This window comes from Bos javanicus, chromosome 13 (assembly GCF_032452875.1).
Source record: "Bos javanicus breed banteng chromosome 13, ARS-OSU_banteng_1.0, whole genome shotgun sequence".
In the NCBI taxonomy this organism is placed as follows: domain Eukaryota; kingdom Metazoa; phylum Chordata; class Mammalia; order Artiodactyla; family Bovidae; genus Bos; species Bos javanicus.
In genome coordinates this window covers 65,876,350-65,894,996 of record NC_083880.1, presented here as the reverse complement: position 1 = coordinate 65,894,996, position 18,647 = coordinate 65,876,350, and the positions used below count along the sequence as shown (strand labels likewise).

Sequence of the window (18,647 nt, the reverse complement as noted above, 5' to 3'; positions counted from 1 at the left end):
CACCTTGAGAATGTAAATAAGACTGCAGGTTCAAGTGCCTGGTCACTTCATCCTGGTGAGGGAAACAGCTGCAATAAAGCTTCATGAATGTATCTCTGTCTTGAAATCAGTGGTGTCTTCCTCAGTGACTTTCACACTCATGTGCCCAGTTTTGACCCTTTTGTGCAAAAGAACTGTGTTTGGTCTAGGAGTGTACCTCAGTACTGTGCTGGGTCTTCTGAGGGGATGGTTTTAACAGGCCCTATGTTACTTCGTTTTCCTCATTCAATAAAGGCAAGTAATGGCGTGATAAAGAATCTTATTCTGTCAGGAGGCAGGCTCTAGCATGGGTTGTGGGTTTTTTTTCTTTTTTTAGTTTTTCTAAGTTCCTCTTTTGCCAGAAAAAATACCCTTCCTTTTTGTTTAATCTCCCTGAGTTCCCGAATCTACAGAATTTCAGCTTCTTTACCCAAATGTGCATATAGTTCATTTGCTGCTTTCATATTTTCCTTGTGGAATTAAATAAGAGATCTTCAAGTACCCAGCACAGTGGTAGCAGACTGGTCAGTTTTCTGGGAAAAGAAGAATGCTATTTTGGAGTCTTTATTAATTTCACTGCTTGAGTTAGGTGTCTGTGGTTTGACAGTATTCTTTAAAATAATGTCCAAAGTATATAGAGAAGAATCCTATACACCTCCTTGGAAAACTGTCTGGAAGGATATACATGAAAATGTTAGTGTTTTAGGGGATGGTTGAATTTTAGTCAATTTTAAATTTTTTACATCTTCTGGTTTTTCTACAATAAACACACATTAACTGTGTACTCTCTAAAAGGATCATTTTCCTGAGGAATTTTGTGCTGCTCGGGTGAGGTATAACTGTCTTTTACTCCGTCAAATCCCCTCTCAGTAGAATGTGGCCTGTCTCCACAGATGTCTTGGTCCTCAGGCGCCAAGAGGCTGCTCTCAGCCACAGTCCACACCGGACACTTCTCCATCTGTGTTTCGGATGGAGTGGGCTCCCTTGGCTGAGCGCAGCCTCGTCAGCATCCGGGGGCAGGTCTGAACGCCTGTTGCCTCAGGAAGCTGCCCGCCGTGGCATCAGCTCAGGACCCAGGCCTCCAGCTCGTTGATGCAGAACTGCTCCTGCCGGGCCAGCACCTCATTGTTGAAGGTCGCACAGGGGTGGCTCCCCCCACGGTACAAGTCTCCATCCAACCACAGCCCAAAGCGGCCACTAAAGAGAGGAGAGTTTTGGCACAGCTCCCTCCAGCACCCTTCAGACCTGCCCCAGCAGCCCTTGGCCACACCGTGACTACTCTGCCTTAGTCTCATCTCCTCTGAAACCAGTTTGTCCCAAATTGTTAAGGACTCACACATTGTCCCCCATGGGGTTTCAAGCTTTTTTTTTTTTTTTTAAACAGTTCAATGATTTTGATACACATATACAGTGGAGCAACCATCACCACAGACCAATTTTCGAACCTTAAGAACATTAAGATGGCAATGCCTTAACCAAAGGACGGACTCTCATAAACTTGGACTCCAAGCCCAGAACACGTCAGACCAGGGCGTCCGTTCTAGTCCCCTCTTGACAGCAAACCTAGGCTGGAGCTGGGAAGTGGGTTACTGCAAATTGGCAGCGGCTGGTGGGGACTGTGTCAGTCCACCTGTCTGTGGAGGCTATTCAGACAGCTGGGAGAGCGAAGAACTTGTGCTAATCAAGCAGTGCTGTCATCTGTGCCCTCAGGATAAGACTTAGTCTGCCTGAATATGCAGGTCACACCAGAGGCAAGATTGACCATGTAAAACACACTCCACTTCCCACCCCCCAACACACACAGACACACACACACATGCTGTCACCAAGTAAACACTTTGGGGGACACTTCACGCCATCCTCACCTCTCAGTATCGACTTAGAGCAGAGTTTAGGGGGTTGGCTGGGAGGCCAGGCAGTGCCACAATATCTATCGAGAGGAGATTCTTGAAGGTTAACCAGCAGCCTCCCCCATTTTGTCTGGGGTTGCCTAACCCAGCATTTCCAGACAGGGGAAAGGACCAGAGTACAGACCACCTCGAGACTCAAGACTAGGGAAGAGTAGGACACGCACCTGCCACAGCCCATCATCAGAGAATCCAAGTCGCCTTTCACAAAGAAAGAGTTGCTTCCGGTCCACTTGAAGACCTGTGATAAGAAACCTCGTTATTGGTGGAGTCCTGCTCATGCAGTTTTACTCTGGACCACTGGGTGGCAGTGTGGTAAAGGAAACAACCTCCAAGCCCCGACTAAGGCACCAGAGCTACTCTAGGCTCCTAACTCGCAGTTTCTCTCAGTCTCCCTGGAGTTCACCTTCTCTTGCCCTCCAGTCTGAATTCCCACAGCCCCAAAGCCCTTCTGTTCTAGGAATAGACCAGAACCCTCTGAGGCTTCCTGCTTCCGAAGCTGGAGAGAGGAGGGGAAAAGTCCACATCAGGAGCCAGGCCCTGATTCTACCATTAACTGTTTCCTCCTCTCACTGGAGTTAACACTAAGCCTGCACACCCTCAGTGCTATTTCACACCCAACAAGTGTTTCGATCCCCACCCCAAAGAGACACCCTGACTACTACCAATTCTGTCCCCGCCAGTCACTCCTTCCTGGATCACAGCCTCCTAATGGGTCTCTGCTTCCTCTGTCTCCTGCCCCGAAGCCCATGTGTGCTCTCTCAGTGAGCTATTCAAAATTAAATCAGGGATTCCCCTGGTGGTTCCGTGGTATAGAATCCACCTGCCAATGCAGGGGACATGGGTTCAATCCCTGATGGGGGAAAATCCCACATGCTGTGGGCAACTAAGCACCTGGAGCCAGTGTTCCCCAACAAGAGAAGCCTGTGCACTGCAACTGGAGAGTAGCCCCTGCTCACTGCAAGTAGGGAAAGCCTGCGTGCAGTGACAAAGAGTGAGCACAGCCAAAAAATAATTATTTAAAAAAAATCAAATTAGATATTAGCCCTCCTCTGCTAAAGCTCTCCAATGGCCCTGACAATGAGAATAAAATCCAGCATCTAACAACAGCCGAAAGCCCAGCGTGCTCTGCCCTGATTTTCTCTCCAACCTCTTTCCCCCTTTACCGCCTGGACTTCATCTACTCTGGCCCTTCTGTTCTGGGAGACCTGAAGCTATTGCTGCTCCAGGGTCTTGCTGACCCCTCTGCCCAGAATGCTCTTCCCCCAGATCCTCAGAAGGCTCACTGCTCAGCTTTCAGATGAAATGTCTTCCCAGAGAAATTTAAAGTAGCCCTTCCTTCCAGGCCCTGTTCAGTGACAATATGCCCTGGTAACATGTAAGTTCCATGAAGGCTGTCTTGATTCTGGCAGTATTCCTGAGACATGGTGTAGATGTTAAGTGAACAAATTATTCAAGAGTCAATTTAGGACTTCACTGGTGGTCCAACAGTTAAGGATCCACCTGCCAACACAGGGGAAACAGATTCAATCCCTGGTCCAGCAAGATCTCACATGCCACAGAGTAATTAAGCCCACACACCGCAACTGCTGAAGCCTGCACTAAAGCCTGTGCTCAGCAACAGGAGAAATCACTGCAATGAGAGCCCGAGATCTCAAGTCAAACAAACGCAACTATAGAGTAGGCCATGCTCGCTGCAACTGGAGAAAGCCTGAGCGCAGCAATGAAGATCTAGCGCAGCCAAAAATAAATAGAATACTATTTTTTTTTAAGTCAGTTTAGCTAATAAAAAGATTTTTAAAGGGCTGCAAAAGTATAGCCTATGATTGCCTGAAATTAGTTGCAAAAAGTGCTCTGAGCAACCAAAAGGTTTTTAGCAAGGAAACGGACTAATCGAAGATAAGCCCTGGGCTCAGAAGAGATAATATTAACAAGTGACCACAAAAAGACAGAACTATTCAACTCCTCCTCTACTTTCCTCAAGGTACATGACCTTCAGACTTGAAGGAGGAAGATAAACATTGCTACAGAAAAAATTAAGATGATGCTTCTTGGAATGAGGGTCAAGGAACTGGTGGGAATTCATGAAGAACACAGATGCCAGAAGACCAAAGACAGGCAAAAATTAACCAATTTTTTGAAAAGATGAGATTCCATAATAATAGCCTGGGAAGACCATAGCAATTGCCTGGAAAAAAAAAAATCATTCAAGAGTTTGGTTTTTTGGTTTGTTTGTTTTGTTTTTACATTTAGCACAAGGCACTGTTTTAGGTACTGGATAGACCAGTGATGTAACAGACAAAAATTCCTGCCTCCTAGGACTCCCACTCTAGTGGCAGGAGGCAGGTTAAAAAGTAAAATAAATAGTGTGTTAGCTGTGACAAATGCTTAGGAGAAAGAAGTAGAGAAGGGCGATAAGAGTTTGCAGCAGCTGCAGTGCTATAAATGTAAACAGCAGGAAGGGTCCTGCTGAGAGGGTGACATCTGAGCAGAGTCCTGAAGGAAGTGAGAACTGACTTACACGGAGATCCTGTGGAGGGAACCTTAGGGAGAACAGCATGTTTAAAGGCCCTGAGGTAGGAACAGGCTTGCTTGTTTAGGAAGCAGCTCCGAGGTCAGTGTAGGGAGAGGGAAAGTAGCAAGAAATGACGTCAGAGAGAGTCCAGAAGACGTAGAGACCCGTAGGTTATTTTAAAGACTCGGGATTTGTCTGGTGGTCCAGAGGTTAAGAATCTGACTGCCAACGGAGGGGATGTGAGTTCTTCAGTCCCTGGTTGGGGAGCTAAGACCCCACGTGCCTCGGAGCAACTGCCGCAACTCCTGAGCCTGCGTAGCAACTACAGAGAAGCCCGTGCACCACAGTGAAAGGCCACACGTGTCGCAACTAAGACCGGATGCAGCCAGATAAATAAGAACAGATTCTGAAAAAATACTTTGGCTTTTCTCTGAGGGAGAAAAGAAGCCATTGGGAGCTTGGAGCCAAGGAGTGATATGTTCTGACTTCATTTATTTTAAACATTTATTTGGCTGTGGCTGTGCCGAGTCTTAGTTGCATCACACAGGATCTTCAGTTGCGGCATGTGGGATCTAGTTCCCTGACCAAGGATCGAACCTGGGCTCCCTGCAGTGGGAGCTCAGAGTCTTAGCCACTGGGCCACCAGGGAAGTCCTCGACTTACCTTTTAAAAGGCTCACTCCAGGTACTGTGATGACTGAAGGCGGAAGCATTAGGAGGCTATAGCAGGGACACAGGCAAGTAATGATGGTGGCTTGAACCAGGGTGACAGCAAAGGACATTGTGAGAAGTGGTAGATTCTGGGTAGAGATAGAAAGAGAAGGAGGAGCCATCAGGGTTTGTTGACAGCTCATCAGATATAGGGTGTGAAAGAAGCGTTAAGAAGGGCTCCAAAATTTTTGGTCTCAACAGCAGGAAAGACAGAGGTGCCATTCACTTTGTCAGGGAAGATGGCAGGAGGAGTCAACTTTCTGGGAGAAAGTCAGGAGATCAGCTTGGCAAAACCCCAGTCGTGGTTGGACCCTCCCATCCATGCTGTCTGTGCTTGAACCTGATGAGCTGAATGCTGCTAGAGGAAAGCACACAAAGAAACCAGCCCTGGGACTTCCCTGGTGGTCCGGTGGTTAAGAATCCTCCCTGCAGTACAGCAGACATGAGTTCTATCCCTAGTCGGGGAACTAAGATCCCACCTGCCACTGGGCAACTAAGCCCATGCACCACAACTACTGAGCCTGCCCACCCTAGAGCCTGTGCTCCAAAACAAGAGAAGCCACCACAATGAGAAACCTAAGCACCGAGACTGGAGAGTGGCCCCTGCTAGCCACCACTAGAGAAAGCCTGCACACAGCAGTGAAGACCCAGTGCTGTCATAAGTAAATAAAAATTCTTGAAAAGACAAAAAAAGAGCATCACCTTCAGCTGTGGAGAGAAGGAGAAGAGGAAGGTCTCGCCAGTACCATAGAAGCCTTTGCTGAGTCGAAGGGCCGAGGAGGAGAAAGCCCCAAACATCTGGAAGGAAGAGTTTGTAGCTTGCAGCCGGCAGGGAGCTGGAGATCCCCTCCAGGCTGGGGAGTCTGGGGCAGAGCTGTGGGGGTCGGAGAGGCCCCGGGGGACCCATCAGCCCTTAGTGGCAGCTCTCTCCCCGACGCCCCCAGCATGGCTCACCTGGCCGTCCTGGTCTCTCAGCACCAGCAGCACCGGCCCGCTGTGGCCCTCCATCTGCCTGTACAGGCTCTGCAGACTGAAGCCATCCCTTGACGTGCAGAAGGCCAGGCTCCAGGAGTATCCAGTGACTCTTGGGGGCAGATGGAGACTGAGCTGGGGACAGAGCAGAGGGTGAGCAAGGGTTCCCGGTCCTCCCACCCTCGGTGCTCCATATCCTTGGGGTCCCAGGAGGACTAAGGTTAAACAGCCACCCCTCACCCAAGCCTGTGCTTTACAGGTTCAGTTCAGTTCAGTCGCTCAGTCGTGTCCGACTCTTTGCGACCCCATGGACTGCAGCACGCCAGGCCTCCCTGTCCATCACCAACTCCCAGAGTTTACTCAAACTCATGTCCATAGAGTCGGTGATGCCATCCAACCATCTTGTCCTCTGTTGTCCCCTTCTCCTGCCTTCAATGTTTCCCAGCATCAGGGTTTTTCCAATGAGTTGGCTCTTCGCATCAGGTGGCCAAAGTATTGGAGCTTCGGCTTCGGCATCAATCCTTCCAATGAATATTCAGGACTGATTTACTTTAGGATGGGCTGGCTGGATCTCCTTGCAGTCCAAGGGACTCTCAAGAGTCTTCTCCAACACCACAGTTCAAAAGCATCAATTCTTCGGCGCTCAGCCTTCTTTACAGTCTAACTCTCACATCCACACATGACCACTGGAAAAACCATGGCTTTGACTAGACGGACCTTTGTTGGCAAAGCTTTACAGGTTATGGAGTACTTTCATGTTTCCAGGGGGCACCATGGAAACACCAATGAGCAGGAGGCCTCAGAGAAAGGGATCACTATTCCCATTTTATAGATGAGGAAGCTGAGGCTCGGGGAGATGAAGCAAATTGCCGGAAGCCCACATGGGGAGGAAGTGGCAGAGTCAGGATTTGAACTCAGGTCAGGCCCATCATGGCCCCTAGCAACCAAAGAATAGACGAGATACTGACTGCCTCCTCCTAACTCCCCATCTCATCCTCCCATTCCCACCCCAGCTTTGGCCTCAGTTCCCAAGGACTGGTTCCACTTAAAGAGTCAAGATTAGTTCACCATATCCTTAACCTCCTGGTGAAGTGAAGAAGGTGGTGCTAGGATTACTGACTCATTTCACCAGAAAAGCCCAGCGAGGAGAAGTGAGTTGCCCAAGGTAACATAGTGAGCAGAGGACAGAGCAGGAGGGACCCCAGGCGTCCCTGGACCTGGCTGGGGTGGGGCAGGACTGAAGTCTTTGTACCATGGACTGTGCCCGAACCTGACTCATTTCTGAGGCTCCCAGAACCTGGCTGGCTCCTGCCAGCTGGGGCATCACGGGGTGTTCAGGAACCGGAGCTGGGGCTGGGGTTGTCTCCTCCTCCTTTTCCTCCTCCTCTTCCTTGTCCTCCTCCCCAGACAGAGCATCCTCCACCTGGCTGGGCTGTAAAGACACACAGAGGCCTGGTGAGTTGAGAGACAAGGAGACACGAGCTTCCACATGTCCAGAGCCTGAGAGCCTTGGCCACCTCATCACCCTTTCCCTGGGCCCCTGCCAGTCCAGCCGGAGGAGGCTGTGAAGTGTCCACAACAGGCCAGACCCTGTCCTTCCCGCCAGCCAGCTCCCTCCCTGACCCCTTCCAGCTGTGCCCACTGGATGGGGCCTTGGGCCCCTGAGGTTTGTCTGCCTGGTTGCTCTGGATCCAGAGTGGATGCCAGGGATTGTGTTCTAAGCTTGGGAGGCAGGAGAGAAGGGCAGGTGGCAGCTCCCAAACTGTGTGCATTTGTACATGAAATAAAAATAATAATATAATAGTGGCTGAATATACAGGTAACAGGACACACTTGACTAGGCCCGTGTGAAATGCTTGGTGAGCATAATCTCTGAATTTTCCCAAGAATCCTAAGAAGAATGTGCTTCTTTTTTGTTTTTTTGGCTGTGCCACAAGTCTTGCAGGATCTCAGTTCCCCAACCAGGTATTGAACCTGGGCCCTCCACAGAGAAAGCGTGGAGTCCTAACCACTGGACCACCAGGGAACTCTCCAGAGTAGGCTTTTTATTACCCCCATGTTATTATTATCTCAAAGGAAGAAAGAAGGCCTTTTGAGCTGGTGAAAGAACGCATGTTTCTCATGGGTGAAACAGTGCACAGGTTCATATAAAATGCGCATTTAGGGCTTCCCTCGTAGCTCAGTGGATAAGAATCCACCTGCCAATGCAGGAGACACGAGTTTGATCCCCGGCCCAGGAAGATCCTGCATGCTGAGGAGAAGCTAAGCCTGTGCACCAAGACTACTTAGTCTGTGCTTTAGAGCCCGGGAGCCACAACTGCTGAGCCCGTGAGCTGCAACTACGGAAGCCTGTGTGCCCTAGAGCCCATGCTCCGCAACAAGAGAAGCCACTGCAGAGAGAGGCCTGCGCAGCACACCCAGAAAGTAGCCTCTGCTTGCCACAACTAGAGAAAAGCCTGTGCAGCAACAAAGACCCAGCATAGCCAAAAATAAAGATAAATTAAAAATGCCTCGATAAAAAAATGCACATTTGTGTGAAGGTGTGTGATGTGTTGGCTTAAAATAGAGTTGTGTAGGCAAATCAGCGTGAGAAGGTGTTGAATGTAACTTTGTATGTTACCTTTCAGTGTGTGTGTGGGTGTGAGCTGGGGTTGTGTTGTATGTGAGTGTCAGTGGGCATGTATAATGGTGTGTTCATTCATTCATTCATTTAATCAATCACTGAGCTGCCACTCTGTACCAGAACATGTGTGTGTGTGTGTGTGCACACACGCGTGCACATGATGCCTGCACACAAGGACTTTGGGGCTTTTCATCAGGAGAGATCTCCTTGGGGAGAAGAGTTGGACAGGACACTGCTTTCCTATTCCCCAGGTTCAGGCCTACGGAGAGAGTCCTAACTGGACAGGCTTCTGGACAGAGCTCCATCTGGCACCCACTCCAGGGAGGAAGGAATGGAGACAGTAGTCTGCTCCTTGAGGGTCCCGGAACCACAGGGCTGGGCGCTAAGGCCCCAGCTTCCTGAGTCCCTGCTCTGAGCCCTGGGCCAGCTGGGGAGGGCCTCAGAAGGGGGCCACCCAGCTGTATGCACCCTGGCCCAGGCCCCGCGCAGCCAGAGAGCTCACCTCCCCTGCCTGTCCTGACCGACCCCCGCCCCAGCTGGGCCTCTTACCAGCCGAGTGTAACGCCAGCGGAGACTTTTCATTCTTCTGTCCGAGCCCAGCCAGGGGCAGTAAGTGAGCCTTCAGCCCTGCCAGGGAGGAGGCAGTGCTGAGTGAGACCTGGAGCCGAGAGGGAGGGGCCTGGGGCACGCCTGGCTGGCTCCACACCCACCCAGCTGCCCTTTGCTCTCTCTCACCTGCCACTCACCTGTCACTCCCAGGCTAGCTTGTCCATGAGTGAGTCTGTGAGGTCAGCTATGCTCGGCATTCAGGGCCATACTTGTAGTTAGCAACTAATGCAGGTTAGCCATAAATTCTAGCTGTAATTCAGGCCCATAGACGGTAACCTTTGGGCGGCTGCCTGAGCCCCAGACAGGGTGTCTGGGGCCTGTACTTCCCTCTGTGACCTTGCATAAGTGCCATGTACCCCTGGGCCTCAGTTTCCCCACATATGACATGTTGGACCAGATTGTCTCAGAGGCCCTCACAAGACTGACAGCATGCAATTCGGTTTTCTCTCAAAGCCATTATAACAGAAGCTTGAAAAAGGCCAAGCTAGACCAAAAGAACAGAGATATATATATTTAATAGTCATTTTTCTAATTAAAAGAGCAATACATATTTACTAAAGAAAATTTGAGAAATTTAGAAAAGAATAAAGAAAAATACAAAAATATTCATAATTCTACCTCTTAAAAATAAACTCAACCCCTACAGGTTTATTTTTTCATCCTTTATATTTATTTCATATAAATGTATATACATACATTTATAAATAGATCATACAGTGTGTCGCTTTATAAGGTGCTTTGTCAAGCTTAACAAAAGAAAAATTTCCAGTTACATTCAGTACCCTTTGAACATGTGATTTTTTTTAATGTATTTATTTAATTTGGCTGTGCTGGGTCTTAGTTTCAGCACACGGGATCTTTTTTTGTTTATTTCACGTGGGCTCTAGTTCCCTGACCAGGGATTGAACATGGGCCCCCCAGCATAGGGAGTGTGGAGTCTTAGCCACTGGACCACCACGAAAGTCCCATGAACAGGTGATTGTTAATGGCTGCATATTATTTCATCACAGGATGTACATCATTTCTCAAATGTTTGACATTCTGTTTGCTTATAATTTTCTGTGATTATAAGCAAAATTATAATAAACTTTCTTGTTCATAAATCTGATTATATTTTTATGATAAATTTCAAAAGTTGAATAATGGATCAAAGGGTGTTCACACATGCTTTTCCAACTGTTTCCAACGAGGCTTCCCAGAGCTTAAGGCTGACCAATGTCTGGATGTCTTTCAGGAATCTCAAGGTAATATCTTTCTGATCATCATGTTTTACATCCTTAAATTACAGATAAAGAAACTGCCACTCAGAAAATCGAAGAAGGAGCTAACCACAGCCACAGGATAATATAACACAGTAAAAAGAGCACAGACTCTGGAGTCAGGGAGTCTAAATCCTCTGTCACCTTGGGCAAGTTACTTAACATCTCTGTTCTTCTGTCTCCTTGTCTATAAAATACTAATACTTGTTTACCTGATAGGGCTGTTGTAAAAATAAATGAAGGTAATGCCTGAAGGGACGACTCATTGGAAAAGACCCTGATGCTGGGAAAGATTGAGGGCAGGAGGAGAAGTGGGCGACAGAGGAGGAGATGGTTGGATGGTATCACCGACACAATGGGCATGAGTTTGAGCAAACTCCGAGAGATAGGGAAGGACAGGGAAGCCTGGCGTGCTGCAGTCCATGGGATTGCAAAGAGTTGACACGACTGAGCGACTGAACAATGCCTGAAGAACCAGGAGGCTGAACCAGGTCTCCATCCTCCTGTTCTGAGTTCAGTGAGATGACACACGGTGCCTGGTGTTTGGTGAAAAAGTGAAAGTGTTAGTTGCTCAGTCGTGTCTGACTCTTTGCAACCCCATGGACTGTAGCCCGCCAGGCTCCTCTGTCCGTGGGATTCTCTGGGCAAGAATCCTGAAGTGGGTTGCCACTTCCTTCTCCAGGGGATCTTCCTAGCCCAGGGATCAACCTGAGTCTCCTGCATTGCAGGCAGATTCTTTACCATTTGAGCCACCATGGGTGCTAGGTAAGTGGCAGTGCTTAAGACCATCCCCCGACCGACTGCCTCTTTGGGAGATTCAGGGCTCAAATCACTGACAAATGGCCACTCAGTCTCCACCCGAGCACCTTGGGCACAGTCACTTGGTCACTTGCAGGGGTAGGTAGCTCAGTGGGGCAGGGAAGGGCAGGAGTGTACTCACTTTGCCAAGTCTCGACCTCTGGTGACCTCTTCCAGCTCGTCCAGCCTGATGGCTTCCCTAGTACATCTCCGGGATCCCACAGAGAAGGGGCCACTTCCGGAACCGACCCTGTCCACCTGGAGGTCTGTACGAAGCAGTTTTAGCTCTGTACCCTGGTTCTCTGGCAGATAGCTGTCACTTCTGCCCCAGCCAGGCTCCAGCCCTCCTCTCCTGGCTCTTATACCTGCCCAGAGGGTGGCATGCCCTGGCCCCGAGCCTGCTCCGGTTTCAGCCGGAAGGACCTGGCTGTGATTTTAATCCATCAGAAACTCAAATCCCACAAACAAGAGCTTGTCACCTCAGGTCCCTGCTCTACCCCTACCAGCCCAAAGAGGTGGGGTTTACCGAACTCCTGGGCTCTTCCTGGAGCCTCTCACCCACAGCTACTGAGCGCCGCATGGTGCCTGAAGCCCATCATGGAAGGCACTTCCCTTAAGGGCCGCAAATGTTACAGGAAAGGGTCGAGCTGTGGGGCCACATCCACCTCCTTGTGCTTCAGGGGAAACCTGGGGCTTGGCGGGTGAGGAGAGGCCGCCCTGCTCTGGTCCTGTTTCCCTTCTCTCACATAGGGGAGGTGATTCTTATTGGCCTGTCATGATGTGGGGTGAGGTTACGCACAGGAAGCCCAGTATCTGGCACACAGTAGGCATGCTCTCGGTTCAGGTAGTTCTCTGTCCCAGGCTCATAGTGGGACTTTAGTGAATGCTGCTGTTGAAACACAGAACCTCAAAGTTAGAAGGGGTTTCAGCCAGTCCCAGACCAAGTGACCTCCATGCAGGGCAGGAAGTCATGAAAAAATATGCCCAGCAAGGGTTCCCCAGCCTGTTTGGGGTGGGTGAGCCCACTCCCTTTGGTGGCTCACACCCTCGGACGGGCCAGCTGCCCGCTGGGGGACCAGGGTACAGAGCTACAGCTGTTTCACACAGACCTCCAGGTAAACAGGGTCAGTTCTGGAAGTAGCCCCTTTTCTGCAGGATCCAGGAAATGTGGGATGTGGTGGTGGGGAGGCTGTAAAAACCCCTTGGCTTTTAGAACCCCTTGGCTTCTAAAAACCCCTTGCTGGCCTTGGTGGAAAGGACTTGGGTCACCAGATCCTTTCTCCATGACCAGTTCTCCTGGAGCAACGCCCCAACCAGGAAGATAGGATACTGAAAGGACTTGTATTAATATTATGGGGAAAACATTCAAGTGATGGGCCCTGTTGCCATCTCAAACAAGGCTGTTGCAATACGTGTTTGAACTATTAACAGCCTGGAGGTCACATGTCTGGCCCTCCTGCTCTCACGGCCCCACTCCCAAATCTTTTTCCTCCACACTCGATTCCTGAACCTTTGGGCACTTTGGGAGGCCAGTGAGATGTGCCTTGCTGTCCCGTTCTTTGTCCTTAAGTCTAGAAATGTGACCTGGCAAGAAAGCTAATTGCCACGAAGTGTGTTCAGTCGTGTCTGACTCTTTGCGATCCTGTGGATCGTAGCCCAGCAGGCTCCTCTGTTTGTGGAATTCTCCAGGCAAGAATACTGGAGTGGGTAGCCATTCCCTTCTCTGGGGAATCTTCCTGACCCAGGGATGGAGCCTGGGTCTCCCACATTGCAGGCCGATTCTTTACCATCTGAGCCACCTGGAAGCCCAAATCACATGTAATTGGCTTCTGAAAAGCTTCCACGATCAGATTCTAGACGCCAGAGGGTTGAATGTCCCAGCTCTGCCTTGCAGCCTGCCTTCTCCTCTCTCCACCAACCCACACGCTACCTCTTTTAGCACGGCAACAGTCATCGCCAGGAAACAATTTCAATGTCCAGTACAAGGGGAAAAGGTTAATCGACCCATGGAACATCCACTCTGTGCATTATTTCTAAGAATTAAAAGCGATGTTTGCCAAGAGTTCATAAATGCACAGGAAGATGCTTCTGCTACTCTGTAAAGTGAAAAAAGCAGATATAAAATGAGATGTGTGGCACAGTTTCCGCCTCGCAAAATAAACCCTAAGACATTAGGAGAAAAGGGAGAGAATACACCTGGTGGCTTGCTGGGCTGACTGGCTTCACTCTGAGCTGTGGATGGGCGCACGATGCACCCCTCGTGCATCCTGGGAGCTCTGATCTCCGTGCTCTGGTCCCTGTAATGGGCCGTCTTTGCCCCACTCACACACAAGTGCCACTCCTTTGGCACCTCACTCTCAGCTGGTGACTTTGTTCCTCTTTGAGAAAATGGAAGTCATCAGTCCCTCCCTCACCCTTCCGATAGACCCACCTGCATCTCACCCATCTCTTCCGCCTTCCTTCCAGGACAGTGAAGGAACAGCCTCTGTTCCTTTTGGAAGCCAGTCCCTGGGGTCCCCCTAGACTTCTCGCTCTCCACTTTTCTCTGCCTCATCCGTCTCTCGCTTGCCCTTGCCTCTCGACGTGACCATCCCCTCCATGACGGCTCCATCCTCTTCTCCCCACACTCCACCTCTACCTCCTCATCACTGTTCAATCCCTGGCCTTTGACATCTGTCCTGACCACCCCTGCTCTTGTTGCTCTAGGCTGGGGGTGGGGAGGACACACTTTTCTGCTCTCATCTTCCTCCAGCCCCTCTGCTATTTGACAGAGTGATCCTCCCTCTCTTACACTTACTCCTTCAGTGGCAGCTCCCCCGCTGTCTTTTGTGGCTGGTGTCTCCTCTCTTATCCACTTTTTAGTGGATTCTTTTTTAATTTTCTACTTTATTAAAGAAATGATATGTGGATGTAGCTTTATTTAATAAGATTCGAACAATTAATGATAGATGTTCTGGAAGCAATTGTGAAGGCCCCTCTCATCCTGTCTTCTCCCAATCTCATCCACAGTTGGAGGGAACAACTACCAATTTTTTTTCATTTTTAAATTTTACTTTTTATTTTAAATTGAAGTATACTTGTTGTACAGCATTATATAAGTTACAGGTGTACATGATAGTGACTCACAATTTTTAAAGGTTACATTCCATTTATGGGTATTATAAAACAGTAGCTATATTCCCTGTGTTGTACAATAAGTCCTTGTTGCTTTATTATTATTATTATTTTGGGAGGTGTGTGCCACATGGCTTGCAGAATCCCAGTTCCCCAACCAGGAACTGAACCTCGGGTCATGGCAGTGAAAACCTGGAATCCTAACCACTAGGCTACAAGAGAACTCCACTTGTAGCTTATTTTCTACAAAACAGTTTGTACCTCTTAGGCCCCTTCCTTCTCCCCACTGGTAACCACTAGTTTGTTCTCTGTATCTGTGATAGAACCAGGGATTCCTAACTTCCTGGTTCTAGGGCAGTTTTTCCTCTCTCTCTAGACCGTCTCTGTATGTGACCTATCTGGTCTCATGGATTTAAATATTATCTAACTGTTAATAACCTTTCATGACTCCGGACCACATGTTAGCATGGGCTCCACACTCATAGGTCTGTTGCCTATATGCCTTGAAAGTCTCCAAAAACATTTCAAAGAACTTTCAGTTGGGCCCAGAAAGAACTCTCAATTTCTATCTCTAAACCTGGTCTCTCTACCCACAATCACCTCTAAGCTGTTTTCCCTGTCTCGTTAAACCACACCACCACTTGTCCTGTAACAAAAGCCAAAAACCTGGGAGTTGAACTTCATTTCTCTGATCCCTCACCTCCATGCATGGGTGTCTAAGGCTTCAAAGTTCCCAGAAGCGATCTCTGGAGCATCCCTCTTCTTCCCTCTCTACTGCCTCCACCCTCATCCCAGCCACCGTGACCTCTCAGGGGCTGGTCCAACAGCTCCATGCCCCATCTTCTAGCATCTTCTTGCCATCAGCTAGAGTGATCTATTTAAAACACAGATTACGTCTCACCCTGGCTTACTCCAAAGTCCCCAGTGGCTTGTCACTGCATCAGGAATAAAGGCCTGCAAGGGCTGCTGTGACTCCCTCTGTCCACTCCAGCTCTGTCCATCAGCCGTCAAGTGCTGGTCACATGGCCCTTCTCACTTTCTTGAACATCTATCAGATGGGTTCTCTCTGCCTGGAATTCTCTTATTCTGGATCTCTGAATAACTCACTTTAAATGTCACCTCCAAAGAGAGGCTGACCTGACTACTCTTTTTAAAGCAGGTTCCCCTACTAATTCCTCTAACTCTTCTTCAGCCAGTGGTTTGTATAAGGGACAAAAACTTTGGGACTTCCCTGGTGGCCCGGTGGTTAAGACTTCACAATTTTTAAAGGTTATACTCCATCTATAGTTATTGTAAAATAGCAGCTATATTCCCTGTGTTGTACAATAAGTCTTTGTAGCTTATCATTATTATTATTATGGGGGGTGTGCTAGGGCATGGGTTCTATCCCTTGTTGGGGAACTAAGATCCCATATGCTGCATGGTGTGGCCAAAAAATAAAAGCACTTTTAATAAAGGAATAAAAATTTCAGTTTTTAAAAAATCACCTCCTCTTGGGAGCCTTCCAGGATTTAGTCTCTATTCAGTTTCCATCATGTTGGTCAGTTCAGCTGCTTGAATGGGAGAACATAAATTGTTTTTCCACTGGGTGATCAGCATCTTCATTTCTTACAATCTGATTTATTTCTTATAATCATTTAATTCTTCATGACTTCTAGAGTAGAACTTTATACAGTGTGTGCCTGAGCTGAACACTACCCAGCAGTGCAGCACAACACGGTCAAAAGCTAGATGGCCCTCGGTTCAAATCTACCCCAGCCCTGCCACTTCCAAGTTATATGACCTTGAACAAGCATTCCAGTTATTCATTGCTGCATAACAAACTACCCCAAAAATTAGTGTCTCAGAACAACAATATTTATTTTGCAGTTTGGGACAGCTCATTTCTGCTCTGCTTAGCATCAGCAGGCACAGCTCCAAGGCTAGAGGCTATATCATCTGAAAATTCCTTCTCTTACATGTCCAGGGCTTGGTGGGGACCAGAGCTGGAGTTGTTCATTGGAACACCTTCATGTGGCCTCTCCCATGAGGGAGGCCTTGCTTCCTCCCAACGTGGTGGCTGGGATCCAAGGGAAAGTGGATTGAGAGAGAGAGAGACTCAGAGACACAGAGAGATTGAGTTTTCAGTCATATTGCCTTTTAGGACCTAGCTTTGGAAGTCACACTGTCACCTCTGCCATTCTCTGTTGGTTGAGGCAGTCACAAAAGCTGCTCAGGTTCTAGGCGAGGGAATACAAACCTCGTCACTCAATTGGAAGAGGGTCAGTGCCACACTATAAAAAAGAATAATTGGGGGACTTCCCTGATGGTCTAGTGGTTGAGAACCCACTTTGCAATGCAGAGGACGTGGGTTCTAGCCCTGGTCGGGGAACTAAGAAGCCTTGAGCCCTGTACCTCACCACTAGAGCATCTGTGTGCTGCAGCCGAAAGATCCTGCATGACACAGTGAAAATCCCACATGCCGCAACTAAGCCCCCATGCAGCCAAATTAATAAATATTAAAAAAAAGAATAATTGGGATAAGCTATACGTACATCAAGGCTGTATATTGTCACCCTGCTTATTTAACTTATATGCAGAGTACATCATGAGAAACACTGGGCTGGAAGAAGCACAAGCTGGAATCAAGATTGCTGGGAGAAATATCAATAACCTCACATATGCAGATGACACCACCCTTATGGCAGAAAGTGAAGATAAACTAAAAAGCCTCTTGATAAAAGTGAAAGAGGAGAGGGAAAAAGTTGGCTTAAAGCTCAACATTCAGAAAATGAAGATCATGGCATCTGGTCCCATCACTTCATGGGAAATAGATGGGGAAACAGTGGAAACAGTGTCAGACTTTATTTTTTGGGGCTCCAAAATCACTGCAGATGGTGATTGTAGCCATGTAATTAAAAGACGCTTACTCCTTGGAAGGAAAGTTATGACCAACCTAGATAGCATATTCAAAAGCAGAGATTACTTTGCCAACAAAGGTCCGTCTAGTCAAGGCTATGGTTTTTCCCGTGGTCATGTATAGATGTGAAAGTTGGATTGTGAAGAAAGCTGAGCGCCAAAGAATTGATGCTTTTGAACTGTGGTGTTGGAGAAGACTCTTGAGAGTCCCTTGGACTGCAAGGAGATCCAACCAGTCCATTCTGAAGGAGATCAGCCCTGGGATTTCTTTGGAAGGACTGATGCTAAAGCTGAAATTCCAATACTTTGGCCACCTCATGCGAAGAGTTGACTCATTGGAAAAGACTCTGATGCTGGGAGGGATTGGGGGCAGGAGAAGGGGACGACAGAGGATGAGATGGCTGGATGGCATCACTGACTCGATGGACATGAGTTTGGGTGAACTCTGGGAGTTGGTGATGCACAGGGAGGCCTAGCGTGCTGCAGTTCATGGGGTCGCAAAGAGTCAGACACGACTGAGTGACTGAACTGAACTGAACTGAACTGATACATCCCTGAACCTATCTTCAAAAAATACAGTCAGTCCCAAGAAATTCCTAACCTTTCCAGAATCCTCTGCTGAAGTGTTGGGCACTGAGCCTGGCATGAGTGCTCAGGGGGGCAGGAAGCCCTGGGTGGTCTCCCCACCTCCATGGAGCCAAGTCTGGGCCCCTGGCAAGTCTTACTCCTTCTGCTGTTTCCCTCCTCTGAACAGAGTCCAGAGCCCCCACCTTGACCTTGACTCTACCCAGCCCTTGCCACCCCACCCCCACCAGGGCCTTGCTGTTCCCCAGGCTCTTCTGGGGCTGCAGTGTGGATTCAGGGCTCCCCACATCTGAAGACCCTCAGAACAGGAAGGGCCATTCGCCCCCTGCTTAGCCATGAGTGTTGGGACCCAGACAGGGTATGTGGTAGAGCCAGGACTCTGGCCCAGGCCCACATGGGGAGATCCAGGCAGCTGCTGCTGTGGCCATGAGTGTGTCAGGAGTGGCTGAGCAGCCTGCTCTAGCACGTATTCCTCTGCCACGGTTCACATCATCCAGCATCTCCAAGCCCACATTCTGCATAGATGGAGAAATTGAAGCTCAGAGAGGGTATGGAGTTTCCAAGAGCCACACAGCAGCTCTCTGTGCCAGACCAGAACCAGTCTACAAGAAAGGGGGACATCAGAGCCAGAAGGACCCT

At 48.8% G+C, this 18,647-nt stretch overlaps 2 protein-coding genes and 1 non-coding gene across 6 annotated transcripts in view; 1 reads left to right on the top strand and 2 right to left on the bottom strand.

Moving 5' to 3' along the window:
• SAMHD1 (SAM and HD domain containing deoxynucleoside triphosphate triphosphohydrolase 1) overlaps positions 1-10,867 on the top strand; it is a 67,436-nt gene extending 56,569 nt beyond the window's left edge. The window contains exon 16 of the mRNA XM_061437491.1: positions 10,643-10,867. Coding sequence (XP_061293475.1) covers positions 10,643-10,699 — 57 coding nt within the window. The 3' untranslated portion in view covers positions 10,700-10,867. The remainder of the gene's footprint in view (positions 1-10,642) is intronic.
• TLDC2 (TBC/LysM-associated domain containing 2) lies at positions 555-12,383 on the bottom strand. 4 transcript variants are annotated; one of them, XM_061437513.1, is made up of 7 exons: positions 11,554-12,371; positions 9,295-9,372; positions 7,393-7,554; positions 6,105-6,257; positions 5,853-5,948; positions 2,093-2,166; positions 555-1,215 (listed from the first exon to the last, which is right to left on the bottom strand). In XM_061437513.1, exons 2-7 carry the CDS (start codon positions 9,325-9,327, stop codon positions 1,080-1,082), a joined length of 654 nt encoding a protein of 217 aa, XP_061293497.1. In that variant the 5' UTR covers positions 9,328-9,372; positions 11,554-12,371; the 3' UTR covers positions 555-1,079. The 4 variants fall into 4 exon arrangements, with proteins under 4 accessions (XP_061293497.1, XP_061293495.1, XP_061293494.1 ...); XM_061437510.1 differs by having other exon boundaries at positions 1,124-2,166; positions 11,554-12,383; XM_061437511.1 differs by lacking the exons at positions 9,295-9,372; positions 11,554-12,371 and having other exon boundaries at positions 7,393-9,258.
• Positions 8,076-8,148, bottom strand: TRNAE-UUC (transfer RNA glutamic acid (anticodon UUC)). The gene has a single exon. It is a non-coding gene; the product is annotated as a tRNA-Glu (tRNA).
• Positions 12,384-18,647: the final 6,264 nt, after the last annotated feature.

Excerpts from the sequence above, each read along its gene's own strand:
- TLDC2 (XM_061437509.1), bottom strand. The coding sequence starts at position 7,644 with ATGAGGTGGCCAAGGCTCTCAGGCTCTGGACATGTGGAAGCTCGTGTC. Across the intron at positions 5,949-6,104 it reads TGAGAGACCAGGACGGCCAG|ATGTTTGGGGCTTTCTCCTC; the intron begins GTGAGCCATGCT and ends TCTTCCTTCCAG. Across the intron at positions 2,167-5,852 it reads CCTTCTCTCCACAGCTGAAG|GTCTTCAAGTGGACCGGAAG; the intron begins GTGATGCTCTTT and ends TTCTTATCACAG.